Raw genomic sequence first — 17435 nt, forward strand, 5'->3', positions numbered from 1 at the left:
CAACCCAATGTACATTTGACCTGACACTCTCCTAGGTGCTCCTATCAGCACCTATGCGAAACTCCAAAGACACTCACCTACTAGGTGCTAACAGAGACGTTACCTAACAGAACCAAGTTTTATTTCTAAGGACTCCTGCTGAGTACTTGCATTGGGACCAATTCGATTGCATCTGACCAATCGACATTCGTCTACCATCTTATGTGAACCAGTTCCAGTGTTGTTTCTGATCTTGATGAGTACGTTCTCTTTTACTAATATGTTGATCTGTTCTTACTTTTACGGATTCTAGCCTGGAACAAGCATCTTCATCGACTTCAGGTACGCGTGCTGTTTCAATTTTTTTTTTTTTGCCTATATGTAGCACTACTATAGCTGTCTCATTCTGTTTTCTGATCGGGTTGATACATTCTAGCAAATCTGAAGTGTGCTCTAGCTTCTCTAATGTTAGATTCTTCTTTAGCAAACCATGTTATTTTAATGATTGCTTAAAACTTAACTTGGTATCCTAGGCTGTGTTTTGTATAAACAATGTATTTACACAGTAGATTTCTGTTCAGGCTTCTACTGTATTTTACAGAGTATTCTTTCACTTTTACAATTCTTCAGCATCTGCTAGCCTGATGCATACCCATCCTGTTAGTACAGCAATCGTGCAAAATCGAACATGGCGATTCTAACTTAGTCTCTCCTCCTTTTTGTTTCACTATAGGATACAGAGTGCGGCGGCGGCGGCTTGCCTCTGTATCACCTGCTTGTTACTCGGTGTTGACTACCCTGGCCATGTGCTTCTCAGGTGAGTCCACTGATCTTCTCTACAACGGGAAGTCTGAACCTTTGATTACTGGTTGTATTTCATTTCAGGTTTCTTGCTATTTACCAAGTTTCATGAGAACATAGTTTGTTATTTTTTTCAGGAGGCTTGTAACATCTATAGCATGTCATTCCAGGTTCTCATGAGAACATAGTTTGATATTCCACCTCATGAGAACAAGATTTGTGTGATGTATTTGTAATGTATATAATGAATAAAATGTGTATTTGTCCTTTGTTTCTTTTTTTTGTTTTTTAATTTATCATTGGAGACGCCGGTTGACAAAACACATCTCCAATGACTCTGTTATTGGAGACACGGGTTTCCAAATTCGCGTCTCCGATGACTCTATCACAGGAGACACGGATTTGCCAAAACACGTCTCTTATGAGGGTCACATTGGAGACGCGAATTTTCTGCGTCCAATGACTTGTCATCAAAGATGAAAATTTGGAGACGCGGAAAAACCACGTCTCCTATGTATCTTAACCCGCATCTCTTTTGAAGACGCCTTACATAGTGTTGTGAACTCTTTGGATGAGAACTATATGTTATTTTCTACATAAAAATTTTCCAATTCAACTGCTAATTTCAACTATGTGTTATTATATAAGGCTTGGAGGTAGTTTAAGATCGTGATACCAAATACTACGTGTTGAGACAGGGCACTCGGTATCAAGACCGCAAATAATATAATGAGCCAAGATCAAGCTGGTCACACGAGCTTCTTGTAAGTTGCACGCCTACGTTTTAAAAATATTTTAGGCAAATGAAATTAAAACAAAGAAAATCGCTGTTATGTGAGCCTTAAACTTTTTGACTGGGCTCAGTGGCTAAAACTAAACGATATTGAAAACTGTGATACCCAAAGTAAATGGTACTAAAGTTGACGGTCAAATTTAGACAAACCAAAAGAGAGAAATGGCCATAGACTTTTTCAAAATATAAAAATGTATGTCCATGTCTGGTCATTTCACCTGTTGCCGCACAGTAGCATATTGACCGGCAGGCACGACTCATCATACGCCCCTTACTCCCTCTCTCAGTATCTCCTCAACCGCGACTCCTGACCCGACATGCGACGTCGATGGCACGATGCCCGTCCCTCTCTCCCTCCCCATCCAACCAGTAACTAGATGCACCCGACCTCCTAGAGCTCACTGCCGATGATCATCACCACTGGTTTGTTGCTCCGAGCTGCGGCCACCACCCACCTTGCCGCCATAGGTGGGCTGCTTGAGCTCGTTGTGCTACTCTCGCAGGAACTTGGATGCTGCACCGCAATCCTAATAGGGAGCGAGAATGTATCCAGCCATGCCACCATGATACCCTTGGTGAACACCTGCGTGGAGATGAGGAACGCATGTCGGGCCGCGGTAGCAACAATGCCAACAGTGTCCTCAGCTCGAAGCCCATTGAGAATGTAGAGCGTTGGGACAAACGAATCCTACCACTGTGTGCACCGTGAGGTGGAGCCACCCGTCAAGGTCTGTGAAGATGGGCGTGGCTAGATTGAGGTTGCGGGGATGTTGGAAGAAGGCAACCTGGCGAGGACAAGGAAATAGGGAAGAAGGAGTACCGAGATGGCAATCTCTGAGAGCGGGACGGTTGTCGCGCCCAACTTGTTGAGCTGGTTGATGGAGAATATGTAGTGGTGGTACGGGCACGCCGTTTTGGAGGAGGGGTGTGCCCATGGACGGTAGCATGATGCCGCACCAGCCGTCGGACCAATGCCCTAGCATGCGAGTGAGCAAGCGAGGCTGCCGTGGAGTGTAGTGCATGTTGCGGTATCGATTTGGCTGGATGCTGGAAGCGATAGCGAACAACAGAGATGTTTGACCCTTGCGAGAGCGACGAAGTTCAGACATGGTAGCTTGGTGCAGGAGGACGTGGTGAACCGCGGTGCTCTGGCAAGAGCCACGTGGGCTGGGACAAGATTTGAGTTTGGATTACTTTATTGGCCTGGGAGAACAGAGCAGCAGAGAGCTCTGTGTTTGGTTACACTTGTTGTTGAGTTGTAAGTTGCTTAGGCTAAGATGCTCTGCTCCTCAAATCCGTACTAATATGAATAATGGATGGGGGCTACGTGTTGAAGAGCAAGTGCAAGCCATCAATCCCGAAGCTTTCAAGAAGGTGCATACTCAATTTCACAAAGGACGGTCCGTTCTGTATGATTTTCTTTTACCAGCGGATTGACTTGAAAACAGGTAGGACCCGGTAGTAACGCACGGTCATTTCTATGAGATCATTTATCACACAGTACTTCAGCAACACACCGGAGCAAATCTAAACTACTGGGTCCAGATCTTACTTATCGAGAAAGTTTTGTCTATTTATTCTAAATCTAAAGAGGACACGGAGATCTCTGTCGTTCCGTTGTTGTGGATGGAAAGGACATCGAGAATAAATCGGCGGCTTTCCCTCATGCATCTAACCTAGAAACCTGGAGGAATCGCCTGCTCACCTCTCGTCCTTGTCATCTTCGTGCCCGCCCCCTCCCAGCAGGATTTTACATCAACTGGAGCGTCGCCGCCGCCGATCCACTGAACTCCCAGCAGGTGCTCTGATCGATGGCGCTCTTCACCATCAAGCAGCTGGACGGCCCCGGCGACTACCTGCGGTGGAAGGAGTCGGTGCTCCTCCGCGTCCACACCCTCGGCGTCGCCCGCGCGCTCTCCGAGCCCCGCCCCGCCGGCGACGGCGCCGGCGAGGACGGTGTGGCGCAGGAGGCGGCCAGGAAGTGGGCGCGCGAGGACGCGGTGTGCCGGGGCCACGTCCTCACCACGCTCTCCGACCGCCTGCTGCCGGACTACGCCCGCTACGCCACGGCGGCGGACCTGTGGCGCGCGCTGGCGCGCACCTATGACGTCGAGGCGCCCCGCGCCTGGCGGGACAGGTTCGACGCGTTCGAGTTCGACGAGGGCGCCGGCGACGTGCTCCTGGAGCAGATCGCGCACGCGGAGGCGCTGGGCGTCGCCGCGAAGCTTCCCGACGACCGCGTGGCCGACGCGCTGTGCGGGAAGCTCCCGGAGGTCGTGGGCGCCGCCGTCATCATTCGCTCCGGTCCCGACAACGAGATGGGCATGAGCTTGGTCTGGGATGTTGCCCGCCGTGTCGTGGCGTCTGGCATTGGGCCGGAGCATCTCTGGAAGACGGCGGCGATGGGCGACGAGGATCAGGAGGGCAGCTACTTTGACGGGCAGAAGCCGGAGCAGAACACGGGGCGCAGGAACCGCGGTGAGCATGGACACGTTGCCAGGAACTGCAGGCGCAGGGTTTGATCATATGCATGCTTTTTTGGTAGTGTCAGGGGTTTATAGTAGCTAAATAGTTTATGATCTGCTAGATTTGTCATCGCGATGGGATCCCTGTTTTAAACTATGAACATTAGGAAGCTATATGCATTTTGATCATTGCATGAAATTAAAACCGTTTATTTGTGCAAAGGATGGTGCTGATATGTTTGGATCCAGCATGTTATTACCTCCTAAATGTGATTTTAAGGTTGCAGCAACCATATACTCCCTTTGTCAAAAAAAACAGGTCATTTCTAGGATTCAAAATTTGTCCCAAAAATATATCATTATACTCAGTTTGACATGTGTGCATGTGCATGTGGGTATGCATCAGTCAATTAGAGCAACTCCAAGAGGCGGCTAACCTTACTCCAATATCTTTTTTAGGAAAAAAGAGAGAGAAAATGAACTCCAACAATCCACCTAAACCTTCTCCAATTTTTTAGCGACGCTAAAAAACAGCCTGCCACCACGAATATTTTAGCGTTGGCGTTCCTCCCCCAATCCTGATTCCCGTACGCCCGCGCGTCCCTTCCAATGGGCCCAATATGATGACGTGGCCTGTGTTTGAAATATTGGGGGCTATTTATTAGCGATCTGTGGACTGATATGTTTTTGGGGGAATTTTTTTTGGAAAACCCCTAATACATAGTTTTGGGGAAGAATTTTTTAGATACTCTTGGAGTTGCTCTTAGCGCCAAATATGGCTAATAAATAGGAGCAATTGAGATCAGTTTTACCTCTTATTAATCTATTCTAAAATTTCTAGGATGTCTTGTTTTTTTGACGGAGGGAGTACTCCATCCGTTCTTTTTTATGTGTCACATTAAGTTTGTCCAAGTCAAATTTGTTCAACTTTAAATAAATTTATAGAAAGACATGACAACATCTATACTACTAAATATATGGCACTATCAAAATATATTCCATTGTGAATTTAATGAAACAAATTTGATAATATGGATGTTATATTTTTCTGCATACTTGACCAAAGTTGGACAGATTTGCCTTCGGACAAACCTAATGGCTAATGTGACATTTAAAAAAGAAGAAGAGTACGATGCCATTGCTTTGTGGTGGTCCGGTGCAAAAATAAATTGCATACCATTGCTTTGTGGCGTGCGTCTTTCACTTTTCTTATGTTTGGTGGTTGTTGATTCTACATTTCTACTCTCGGTGTTTGTGTCATGGAAGAATGCATTGTGTAACATCCTCAGGCTAGATCATATCGATTCATATTCCATCCACGATCAACGCGTTAAAACGTTCTGACTTTTGATGTTGTCCATGGCATCGTCGGGTGGGTTTAAGGATGCAAGGCAGGCAGGTGCAGGTCGGCCTGCTAGCCTGCTAGATCCATCCCGCGAAAATGTGTCAGCAGGTCCGGTGACCGCGTTTCGGACGTGAGCTCAACATAGGATACATGTGAAGCCTACTCGAGAGGAACAAACAAGCGTCCGCACCACAGGGGCAGTGCTAGGCCGCGAGCGCTCGATTTCCGACAGACACCTCCCTCCTTCCGCGATTTTCGTTTTTGAAATATTTTGATTCCCGCAACTTTCTATATTTTTAAATACTATAACTTATACACGTAATTTTGACACATAACTTCTTATGATCAAATGTTATGGATAATTTTTTAGCATAACATTCATAACACACGTAATTTATACATGTAACTTTTGCGTACAGCTTTGAAAGGCGTACAACCTTTAAAGGACGCATAACTTATACGTATAAATTTTTCATGACAACTTCTTACGTGATAATTTTGTAGCACAACTTTCATAACACACATGACTTATACATATATATTTTGCTTCAAGTGTTATTAGATAACTTATACGCATAATTTGTACCCGAACTGTATCCATACAGTACAAATACCAAATGGTATGGAAAAATGATTGAATGAAAAAAAAGGAAAAAAAAAACTCCAAACGGTTGACGCGCGGGCCGCGGGCGCCGCTGCTCCCACGCACGTGGACCCGCTGGCGTCGGTCGCCAGCAACGCTCGCGACGAGCGCGTGCTGACTTGACATTGCGCGCACCACATCGAGGCACGCGGAAGCGCCGCCGCCACCTGCTCGACGTCGCGAGTGTGGAGCTTGCCCAGCTGCGGCCCCACCACTACTGGATCTCCTTGGGCGCATCCGAGAAGCTCGCGCGTCCAAAGAGTGTCTTTCCTCTCCGACGTGCCCCACAAGAAGGCCGCATGTCACTGACGATGCCGGGCCGCCGCTGCCAACAGCGCCACCGTATCTGCATCTGCTACTAAGTTTAACTAGAACTACCATAACTAGCCCATCAAAAAACAAGAACCGCAACTAGCCACATGATCAAGTTTGTGCTGGGGAGTTATTATTTATCACAGGAACAAGAACGCCATCCCCTATTCGATCCATGCGATTAATTTGATTGGCTGCTCAAAAGCGTGATGTGGGCTGTCTTCAAGTCGTACCCAACGATGCAGCTCTTGGCGATTAAATCTTGAGCAGCTCCAGCTCCGTCTGCCACGCTGCCGGCCATCATCTGCTTTGCATTAGCAGCAGCAGCAGCAGCAGCCTCCTCGTCAATCAGGCGGGCCCCTGTTATCTCCCAAGTCCCGACGGTTCCGGTACCAGTGGCACACCGCCCAGAGTATGGCCACGGGCCACCGCGGCCTCCGTGCCGTCGCGCCCGGCCTTTTTCATCTTGCCCACCATGGCCGCAGTGAACGGAGGAAGAAGATTCTGGGAGGGGAAAGAAGCATAGGTGGGCCAGCTATCAGTCCAGAGCCTTGGTTAGCTTTTGGACAGCAGATGTTGGTGGTACTGCTTAACTTGCAGTTGCAGTTATAACTGCACCCGATCCAGGTCCCCGGCGCCCTTCCTAGCTGCTTCCTCTGACCAAGTACGTAAGTAGTTTTAGCCGTCTTCATTACAGTATTTTATAAATATGAATCATTTTACGTTTTCAGATATATTTTAACCTTCTTTCTTGCTTTACCCTTCTTAAGTGCGTGGATACTATATGAATGAAGAAATTAGAAAAGAGTGAATAAATAAGAGCAGTATGGTCATGATATTCAAATTCTTAATTCTATATATAATTTAAAATGAATTCGTAAATGTTCTAGTGTCAGAAAAAAATAGATTAGACTGTGAGATTAGAGAACAAGAGTGAGCTCGCATTGCATGCTTGCCACTTGTTCCATTCGAGACGGTCTGCGCGGCTGCCAGCAGTCTGCCACTCGGCCGGGGAAGATGAGCTAGCGCCTAGCGGGCATACTTGCCACTTGCCTGGTCCTCGAACGAAGTGCAAAGAGCGGCAAGTTACCACCGCACCTGCAGAGGTCGGGAGGGTTCAGGCTGCGTGGGGTACAGGTTAAACTTTAGCTCCTGTCACATTAAATGTTTAACATTAATTAGAAGTATTAAATATAAACTAATTACACAACCTTTAGGCTAAATCACGAGACGAATCTATTAAGTCTAATTAGTCCATGATTTTGACAATGTAGTGCTACAGTAACCGTTCGCTATGATGGATTAATTAGGCTTAGCCTAATGGTTCTACTATTAGTTTTATAATTAGCTCATATTTAGTCCTCCTAATTATCATCCGAACATCTGATGTGACAGGGTTAAACTTTAGCCCCTCGTATTCAAACACCCCTGAAAGTTAGAGGCCTTAGAACTTGTCGCATCGTCGCCTCGTCTCCCCGGCCTCCTCCACTTGCAATCTGCAAAGAACGCGGAGCGAGAGATTTGGACTCAACGCGTGCTCTTCGAGGACCGCCCCGCCGGCGACGGCGACGACGCGCTGTGCCGCGGCCACATCCTCGCCACGCTCTCCGACCGCCTGCTCCCGGACTACGCCCGCTACGCCACGGCGGCCGAGCTGTGGCGCGTAATCTCGGTTGTGCTAGTGTTTTATAGTAGTGGTGTTAAATAGTCTGCAACATAGATGCAAAACTGAATCAGCTCTGCATCTGCTAGTTACTCTGTAATCGCCATGGTACGGTAGAAGTCCATGTTTAGGTAAGAGCCAGTTAGGAAAGTATGGGTTGGCAACTTGGCATGAACCCTGCTTGTGCAAGGAATGATGTTTTTGTTTGGATGGATGGAACATGTTCGCTCCTAACTCATTGGAATAGCATGCTAAAGGTTGCATCAATGGTGATGGATGGATGTTGGTGACTTGCGAACTTTGTTAAAATTATGAGCTCTGCCACGGTACAAAAAGTTGCGTAGCTTGAGCTTAACAGCGGCCAGCTGCGGCTGGCAGCCAGCCGTTCGGCTGCTGGCACAAGCAGCTGCTGTAGCAGCTTAGCGAGCAGGTGTATTAGCCTTCTTTGCCAACAGGCAACAGAGGTACTGTAGCGACTGTTCGTTTGCTGTATCGGCTGCAGCCGCTGCAGCTCGCCGAATACTGATCGGGGCAATGTTGATGGTGAAATTTAGACAAACCAAAAGAGTTATGGCTATAGAGTATAGACCTTTTCGGAATAAAAATGTATGTCCATGTCTGGTCACTTCACCTGTTGCCGCGCAGTAGCACATTGACCGACAGGACAAGTCCGAAGGATTCTAGACTCTGCTCTCGCAAGAGCGCAGGGCGAAGTAAAAAATCTCCGCAGACCAGCGTCTCTGCTCTCCTCACTCCACCGCCGAGAGCTGGAAAAACTTTCGGATCAAGAAGAACATCACCGCCGATCCGCAGAACCGTAAGGTATCGCCAAACTCCGCCCTCCCATCCCTCTGATCTCCTTGCAAACCGTCCCCTAACGCATGCTTAACCCGCGGCACCACCAGGTGCTCGTTGAAATGCCGCAGAGGAGCAAGAAATCCCCCATCTTGCAGTCCTCGCCCCCCGCCATTGGGTTTCTGACGATGGCGCGTCGATTGTGTCTGTGACAGGTGCTTTGTTCGATGGCATCGCCCCCTATCAAGCCCCTGGACGGCCACGGCGGGTACCTCCGGTGGAAGGAGTCGCTGCTCCTCCGCGCCCACACCCTCGGCGTCGCCTGCGTCCTCTTCGAGGCCCCCCCGGCTGGCGATGGCGACGAGGCCGCCGCCAAGAAGTGGGCACGCTACGACGCGTTGTGCCGCGGCCACATCCTCGCCACGCTCTCCGACCGCCTGCTCCCGGACTACGCCCGCTTCGCCACGGCGGCGGACCTGTGGCGCGCGCTGGCGCGCACCTACGACGTGAAGATGCCGTCCGTCTGGCACGACAGGTTCCTCGAGTTCTCCTTCGAGGAGAGCACCGGAGACGTCTTCCTGGAGCAGCTCGCGCACGCCGAGGCTCTGGGCGCCGCCGCTGGGTACAGCGATGACGCGGTGGCTGTATGTCTGCGTGGGAAGCTCCCGCTGGCCGTCAGCATGGGCGTCATCACGCGCTCGGGTCCTGATAACAAGAGAGGCATGGGCGTGGTCTGGGACGTTGCTCAGACGGTCGTGTCAAATGGTGCCGATCTTTGGGCCACGACGTGATCTTCTGAAGATCAAGAGGGCGGCTACTCTGATGGTCTAATGCCAGAGCAGAACACGCCGAGCAGGAAGCGTGGCAATCGTGGGCACGTCGTATCCAGGAACTGCGGGCGCAGGGCTTGATCATGGCGTGATCATGGTCCTGTCCACGCTTCTTTTGGATGCCGGGTGCAAGGTGATAGCATTCAAGCAGTCAAGATGGCTATCTGAATCTTTTGACAATGCTAGTGTTTGTAGTCGCTATCTAGTCTATAATCTAGATGCTAGACTGAAATGTTTCTGCTAAGTACTCGCTGTCGACATGTTAAGAGTAATAAGACCAATTAGGAAGCTATGGACATGAATGAAAACTGTTTGTGCACGGATGATGATCCTATGTGTAGATGGAATATGCTATTTCCTAACTCATGTAGAGTACAGCAAAGCTGCAATGACTCGGATTGAATCAACAGAGATGGTGTCTTGTCTTGGTAACTTTGTTGTTCACAAGTGATGCTTCTTCAGCAAAGTTTGCATAACATTGCTTCTTCATGGCCATTTATTCTGCTCAGGATTGCGCAAATGGTGCTCAACAACTAGAAACTGCAGTAAATGTGTTGGGAATTTTCTGCTGATGAGTTGGATTGCTGCTTCGCTGTTGCTGGATGTGGTGTTGCTGCTGCTCTGGATGTGATCCGTGCCTTGTGTTGCTGCAGCTTACCTGAAGTTTCTGTTGTGATTTTAGCCTCGCAGGTGATTTCCCACTGTTTCTGAAAATTCCCACTGCAACTGGAGCTTGTTCGAGTTTTTGCAGCTACCCTTTGTTTCCTATCTTTGCATTGTACTACAAAGGCTCTGCAATTTAGTTTCTAGTTTCAGTGAAAATGAAGCCATGGGTCTCAGGATCAAACAAAAGAAGATGCAAAATCATACAAAATGTACTACCTGAAACCAGGAAGGGCATCTCTCACTTGTCCTGTTTCAGGAGAGCACATAGGTAGAGTAGCAGCTTGTTCAGCATGCAATCTCAGAATCGGTGCTATCACGCAGATATTTTCAATATACAGCTACCCAAATATGGCAGGTCAACAGTCAAGATGAACCCTGTTTCACGGGTTTGCTGCATCGAATGGATTCTCAGTCATCAGGTAAACTTTCCATCCATTGGCATTACATGGTACATTACTGCTTATACAAAATTAAAAAGAGAAGAAAATTATACAACAGGCACACCATTTCTTCCAAAATTGCAAAATCGTGGCACATGAAGCTTGTCATTCCATAAAGCTGCCACCTCACTGTTTTCATCCAAGCAATACAACATTCCAAAGGCAGCCATTGCAGATCATGACAGCCCTCGTTCCACAGTCCACTTAGAAGTGGCTCTCTCAAACTTCTTTACCTTTATAAGCACCAAAAGGATTTGGTTGCTAGGTTAGGTCACACGAAAGGTTAGGCACTTAACTGTACTAGTATGGGCACCAATCGCTGACATTATGTGGTTAGTTAGATACCATCCAGTCCTGCTGGATTTTATTGTTCTTTTCCATTCAGTAGACAGGACTGCGATCTCGTTTTCCAGTCAATCTTCGGCTCCTTGGAGATGGTGATGATGCTTTACCATAGCCACCTGATCTCATCTCTGTCCGGCAAATTAAGAAATGGAAAATAAGAAAAAGATATCATTGTATGCAATAAGCAAAATACCTCATTCTTCATGCAATTGTAGATTAACAGAAATTTTTATTTACCCCTTTCTCTTTTAAGCTCCTGGTCCAACTCTTCCTTCCACTTCTGTATTTTGGAAAAGCTAAGGCTGTAAAAGGTAGTAGTTTAACTGTTAGGTATCAGTTGGAACATCAAGATGAATGAGTAACTAAGTGTCGGGTCGACCAAATTAAACAAATGATAGCTCAAGATCATGTTGTTCATTGGGAAATCAAGAGGGGAGAACAAGCAAAATACCCTAATTAAATTAGTCCTACAGAGAAGCATTTTTACAATAAAGTCGAATTGCTGTGCTATAGAAATATTTTCTGTGGAAATATGGGATGGTACAGTAGGTGCTATTTCTTTTATATACATTTCACAAAAAGCTATTATGCTGGCTTAATGATGATAGGACTAAACACCCCTCATCATATATTGAATTGCAGGAGTATATATGCAAGTGAATTTAATCTTTACACTGTAAGCAACGTGCTTCGCACAAACCTTGGATAGTCTTGAATATCATCATGGACCTTATCCTCAAGTTTATTGAGTTGAGGAGAAGCTATTTCTCTCAAGACACGACTGCTCTCCACACTGCTTCTTGAGAAGCGCCTAGCGCAACTCCTGGGACAAGCATTATTCAGATTAACACAAATTGGCTCTATTGCTGCACCTCCCACCATCTTAATTGCTCGAGGGGGTAAATGGGGATTGGCCATGTTGCTTGCTCGGGAAACATCACTGACTCTTTGAGAAGCTCCAGCATTCACTGTGTTGTAGAATTCATATAAAGGTGTCTGTAGTTTCTTTAGATCCATGGCCTGTCAAGAACCCAAAAAATTGTTAATTGAATTATTGTTTATTAGAAATAAAGGGGCTGAACTTCGAATTTGCCAAACATAACAAACACCTTTTCATCCAGAAATTCCTTTATTTTTGATTCTGTAAATTCATCATCCTCTTCACAGCTTCCTTCACAAGGGAAAGTAAAATCATTTTCAGACATCTGTCTTTCTGCAAGCTTGCCTAATCCACCAAACTCCCTTGATTGACTAAATCGTTGCTCTGGGCTTATGTCAAGCCTTCTGTCCCATTCATCAGATGGTTCACACATAGGATTGAAGCTCTGGAATTGACAGAAACATCACATAGCAGTAAGAACACCACTTAGGCAATTCAAAATACAAATTTCAGGGGTGTGTACAAGCTAAGTTTAGTAGTGAAAGTATATAAAATAGCAAGAGTGAAGCGCAAACTCTCTTACTGATCCAACCATTGGCACGTCATCATTGTCAGGAAACTGACTCATGTCATCATCATTGCGGTGCAGATCCCATACTGGTCTGGTGTCTGATGACTTGTATGAATTCAAGTTGCGTAGCTTGCCTGGGCGACTCAAGTCCCTATTCAGAAGTCGTGGAACTTGCTCAGTACAATACTGAAAGTGGACGCTCTACTAGGTTCAAGAATAAATTTACACCAGAAGTCACTTACGAGTCATCAGTTGGCATTAGATAGGCAGCAGGCTCGTTGCTGGTGGTTTCCTGTCAGTATTTACTTGGTTAGATTGCCATTTTAGGTCAAACAAGAGAGAAGAAGGGATAGTCAAATTAGCTCTGACAATCAAACCTTGGGCGCAGCATGATTAATCTGACAAAAATCCTCCATACCTCCTGTAACAAATGGGTGCTGCAAAAATGTTTAAAGGTGTTACTCTTTTCAAAGTATAACAATGTGCAATTATAGCTACTGAAATGCCACAGGCATTAATACAGGAAGTCTAATTTCCAATACCTGTAGTAAGTCTGATGCAGCAGATCTCATTTCTGGTTCCCTGAAATAAGAATCAAGATTGTCAAGGTGCTTGAAATTGGAGTCATTTACTAGTTATTATTTCCAAGTGTAGAAAAAGTAAACCGAATTTCCTAGCTGATAAACTTAAACACAATTTCTTAAAGATCCATGTACCAACAAATGTTGACTGGACAACACATAATTGCCTCACAAGCAACAAATTATGTGCTAGTTATTATTGTACAACTTATTTTGTCCTTCTTCCATCCTTGGTTATATTAGGTGTTTATACATGTGCATACTTCATTGAATTTGTACCCATCTTTAGTCTTAGTAACCAATGAACAAAGATAATTGAAAGGCTTGGTAAATGCGATAGCAACACTTTAGGAAGATGGAGCACTTTCCACATCTAACACTTCAAAGTATGTAACAGAAAATAATTGTTTTATTTTAGAAAGTGTTTGCATTTACATCAAACACATGCTAGGACACAGTTTTTTTTTTTAAAAAAAGAAACATGCTTGTGCAGAACCCTGCAGTCTGAAGAGGGGACATCACAAAAGCAATCCAATGTGCTAATAAAGTTGTGCAATATTCCATTGTTATGTAACTGATACCTTTGACTTTGTAAACTCCAATATGCAACATTAATTAATTTTACTATGATGGAACAACAATCATGCAAACAAATCAACTAGTGCCCTTTCCAGATGATCATCCTAGGGAGTGCAAGTGTAGTTTTGTGAACACTGCAAATGAAAGTCTAGTACCTTGCTTTAAAAGTTACTTCTGTGATAATTTAGAGCTTTGAAAAAAGGTGTTATAAATTTGTGAAAGTCGTAACTTTAATATATCAGTTGTCAAATGTTGGAACATGTCTCTGCACAGCTATAAGTGTTATGATGATAGTTCTATCTCTATGTATAGTTGCATACATGACTAGGAGCACTCGTTTCAATTAAGATATGAAGTCAATAAATTATAAATTAACACTGAAACAAAAGGCTTTTTGTGATTTTTTAACAAAAAATGTATAAGTTGGCAAAAGAAATTTCATGAATATAGAAAGTTCTCCATTAGACCACATGTCAAGGCTATTGAATTTTATCTTTACTCATTAGGCTGTAAGTTTTCCATGCAGCAATAATTGTCATTCATCAAGAGGTATAAGGCATAAAGATGTACTTTTGTAAGCATTTTAACAGAAAATCCTTGGCTTCTGCAGAGAGATGCTCTGGTATAGGTGGGTGTGATTTCGTCGTCCCAACATAATAAAGAAGAGAAACCTGAAAAGATTTAGTGACTGTTAATAATAATCAATGCCTATAAATTCCAGAAGACAAACATATGCTGCCATTTCACCTCTTGATATTCGTGACTCCAGGGAGGTTTGCCTGTCGCCATTTCAATAACAGTGCACCCAACACTCCATATATCAGCAGAACTGCAACAATGGATACTAAGTATCAATTCAAAAGATAAAAAAATGCAGCAGAAAGTGGCCCAAGTGCTTGGAATAAACTAGCAGGAGAGATATCTACTGCAAACTGAGCTAGGTGTACTCATGCAAATCCTTTGGAGCAGCAATTTGAAATGGAAAAAATTCAGAGAAAATAAATGTGTACAGAAATGTTTACATGAAGTAAAGGAAACTATAAGTAGTTCAGTTACAAATAAAAAATGTTGGCAAATGGTAGTATGTCAGTAAGAAACGATGCTCCTGGTTCCTGTTTTGCTGTTTGTCCAATACCTTCAAGGATTTGTTACAAAAGTAGCAATATTATGGACATAATACAATTTTTTAGACAGAAACAAATTGTACTTATCAGGCTCCTATAGTTAAGGGAGATCACATATTATTCTTCATTATTAAAAAGTAACCACAGAGGTGCAATTTTCCTTTTCAACTATACAATGCTCAATACAAAAATAAAGTCATGGCTTACCAATTGTGGCCACTCCCAACAATAACCTCTGGTGCCATCCAATATGGTGTACCTTTCATCGACTTTGCAGCAGTTGCAGTTGCCTGACAGACATAGTAGTATGAGAAGGATTTAAACACATGCAAAATATAGACAATAAAAGGACACAAGGCGTGTTGTCTTGCAATGATGTATAGAATTGAACAAGAATAAAGTTGTTTCTGTGTTTCCCTTTTAGCCATCTCACATGGCTCTATAATGAGTTCTGCTATAATTTATTTACTTTATTTTAATAGAGCTTAAAAATGGATAAGAATGGGCAGGAAACTTCAAAGCGTATAAAAAATAGAAGTCAAATTTTAAGTTAGATCTAGCACATGGTTAAACTTGACTTGAACTAGGATTAACAAATGAATCACAAGACATGCGGACAACAAATATTGGACATAACTAACAATACACTCACCAACTTTTCTACTTGTTTAGATGCTCCAAAATCCGCTAACTTGATGCATCCTTTGTTATCAACAAGTATGTTTGCTCCCTGAAATATGGTAGAATCTTAAGAACTCCGTATCATAATCTCATCATCAAAAACATTTAAGGACGTAGAGTTTAATTACTGGAGAAATACTCATGCCTTTATATCCCTATGTATGATTCCATTTCGATGCAAATACTCCAAGCCATGCAAAAGCTGTTTAGTGTACTTCCTGATGACCTGAAAACAAATAAAGTGAATGAAAAATTACTCTTCGCTGACCAACTCATCATAAAAAATAAAAAAAACAAAGAGAATATGTAATACTAACAGCCTCAGGGAATGATCCGAGCCTCCCAAGTAATGACTGTATCGAGCCCCCAGGAACAAATTCTAGCAAAATATTTAGTGTATTTTCCTCCTGTACTGTTCCAATATATCTCTGATCAAACAACACCAAAGGTATCAAACACTACTGCCAAAAGAAAGGTTAACCATGTCAAAATTTATAGCGCACTTACAACAATGTTAGTATGTTTGAGGTTCTTAAGCATTCTCACTTCGTCCTCAAGCTCCCTTACATGTGCCTAGTCAAGAAAATTTTATATAAGCATCATTTTAGGATCCGCTAAGAAAGCGAATTTGCGAATTGGGCAAACGGCAAAGATAAGCAAGCTAGAAGAGCAAAGATACTCACTTGGGCCTTCTCTCTTGTCGCGTTGCTGCTTCCGATTAGAACCTGCAACCAAAAAAACCAGCAAGAGGTCCATCAGATCGCCCAAAAACTTCCCCCAACATAAAGCCTAGCTTCATAGTGGAAGCTTCCTAACCTGCTTGACGGCCAGGAGCTCGCCGGAGTGGAGGTCCATGCCGAGGTAGACCTGCCCGAACGCGCCGCTCCCGATGAGGTCGCCCTTCCGCCACCGGATCGGCGGATTCTCCTCCCCTCCGCCAGTTCCTTCTCCCACCACACCGCCACATCCGTCTGAGGCTGAGGCCCCGGCCCCGGCCCCGGCGGTGGGCGGGGGCGGCGACTGAGGCGGCGGAAGGAGGCGCGTGGGCGAGGGGCTCTTAGCCGCCATCCCAAGCAGCCCCATCCCCCGCGACCTGCGGACGCGGCTGCTGATCCGCTCCCTGAACCCTCCACCACCCGCGGCGGCGAAGGAAGAGGAGGGGGAAGCGGCGGCCTCGTCGAGCGCGGAGGCGCCCGAGCGGAAGGAGATGGAGCGGCGCACGGAGTCGAACAGATCGTGGAACCCGCCGCCGCCTGCGTCGTCGCGCCGCATGGTGTGGCCGGCCGTCAGCGGCGAGGAGCGGAAGGGGGTGGGATCGAGTGGGGAATTGGGGATTTGGTGATTTCCTTGGCTTCGATCTCTGCGGTGTGGCTCGGCGATTTGAAAATCTTGGCGTTGGGGGAGGCGGGGTTGGACGTAAATGACCCTGCCGACTCGACCGTTGGGACGGGACGGACGGGGATTTGGTTTTGAGGGTACAGTGGGCTTTAAGGGTGGGCCAAAATTCGGGCCGTAGAAACATGCTAATTCGCACATAAGCGTTCATGGGCTTTGGTTCCATGAACTTTGCATCACATCGAATATTCGATGCTAATTATAAGGACATAAGTTAATTATAAAAATAATTACACAGATAGAAGCTAATTCACGAGACGAATGTATTAAGTCTAATCAATCAATTATTAGCAAATGGTTACTGTAGCATCATATTGTCAAAACATGAACTAATTAGGCTTTATAGATTCATCTCGTAAATTAGTCTCCATACGTGCAATTGGTTTTGTAATTAGTCCATATTTAATACTCCTAATTAATATCTAAACATTCAATGTGACAGGAATTTTAGAATCTCCTAAAGAACCAAAACACCCCCTGACACATTCTACTCCATCGCCGCCGCCATGGAACTAGTGGAACTTATACTTTTTTAAAAAAAAGCAAT

The 17435-nt window shown here is 45.2% G+C and overlaps 3 protein-coding genes across 4 annotated transcripts; 2 read left to right on the plus strand and 1 right to left on the minus strand.

Annotated features, from left to right (window-relative positions):
* The first annotated feature begins 3384 nt into the window (after positions 1–3384).
* On the plus strand, positions 3385–8527 carry LOC140223234 (uncharacterized). The gene is made up of 3 exons (XM_072294765.1): positions 3385–4051; positions 7778–8001; positions 8504–8527. Exons 1-3 carry the CDS (start codon positions 3385–3387, stop codon positions 8525–8527), a joined length of 915 nt encoding a protein of 304 aa, XP_072150866.1.
* Positions 7544–10058, plus strand: LOC117861522 (uncharacterized). Of its 2 annotated transcripts, none has more exons than XM_034745094.2 (2): positions 7544–8823; positions 8907–10058. In XM_034745094.2, the coding sequence occupies exon 2, from the start codon at positions 9024–9026 to the stop codon at positions 9585–9587; it is 564 nt and encodes a 187-aa protein (XP_034600985.1). In that variant the 5' UTR covers positions 7544–8823; positions 8907–9023; the 3' UTR covers positions 9588–10058. The 2 variants fall into 2 exon arrangements, with proteins under 2 accessions (XP_034600985.1, XP_034600984.1); XM_034745093.2 differs by having other exon boundaries at positions 8161–8823; positions 9012–10058.
* Positions 10059–10707: 649 nt separating this feature from the next.
* On the minus strand, positions 10708–16921 carry LOC117861521 (mitogen-activated protein kinase kinase kinase NPK1). Its single transcript, XM_034745092.2, has 17 exons — positions 16310–16921; positions 16177–16218; positions 16001–16066; positions 15811–15921; positions 15639–15719; positions 15465–15542; positions 15020–15102; positions 14436–14517; positions 14259–14359; positions 13071–13110; positions 12906–12965; positions 12771–12820; positions 12541–12679; positions 12187–12402; positions 11778–12097; positions 11315–11379; positions 10708–11205 (listed from the first exon to the last, which is right to left on the minus strand). Exons 1-17 carry the CDS (start codon positions 16763–16765, stop codon positions 11114–11116), a joined length of 2082 nt encoding a protein of 693 aa, XP_034600983.1. The 5' UTR covers positions 16766–16921; the 3' UTR covers positions 10708–11113.
* Positions 16922–17435: the final 514 nt, after the last annotated feature.

The sequence above is a fragment of the Setaria viridis genome, chromosome 6, assembly GCF_005286985.2.
Source record: "Setaria viridis chromosome 6, Setaria_viridis_v4.0, whole genome shotgun sequence".
In the NCBI taxonomy this organism is placed as follows: domain Eukaryota; kingdom Viridiplantae; phylum Streptophyta; class Magnoliopsida; order Poales; family Poaceae; genus Setaria; species Setaria viridis.

What these genes read in the sequence shown, in the direction of transcription:
- LOC140223234 (XM_072294765.1), top strand. Translation starts at nt 3,385, where the DNA reads ATGGCGCTCTTCACCATCAAGCAGCTGGACGGCCCCGGCGACTACCTG. An exon ending in CACGGGGCGCAGGAACCGCG is followed by an intron (nt 4,052 to 7,777) that starts GTGAGCATGGAC and finishes CCTGAAAGTTAG; the next exon opens with AGGCCTTAGAACTTGTCGCA. An exon ending in CGGCGGCCGAGCTGTGGCGC is followed by an intron (nt 8,002 to 8,503) that starts GTAATCTCGGTT and finishes TATCGGCTGCAG; the next exon opens with CCGCTGCAGCTCGCCGAATA.
- LOC117861522 (XM_034745094.2), top strand. Translation starts at nt 9,024, where the DNA reads ATGGCATCGCCCCCTATCAAGCCCCTGGACGGCCACGGCGGGTACCTC.
- LOC117861521 (XM_034745092.2), bottom strand. Translation starts at nt 16,765, where the DNA reads ATGCGGCGCGACGACGCAGGCGGCGGCGGGTTCCACGATCTGTTCGAC. An exon ending in TTAATCATGCTGCGCCCAAG is followed by an intron (nt 12,821 to 12,905) that starts GTTTGATTGTCA and finishes AAATACTGACAG; the next exon opens with GAAACCACCAGCAACGAGCC. An exon ending in CTAATGCCAACTGATGACTC is followed by an intron (nt 12,680 to 12,770) that starts GTAAGTGACTTC and finishes ACTTCTGAATAG; the next exon opens with GGACTTGAGTCGCCCAGGCA.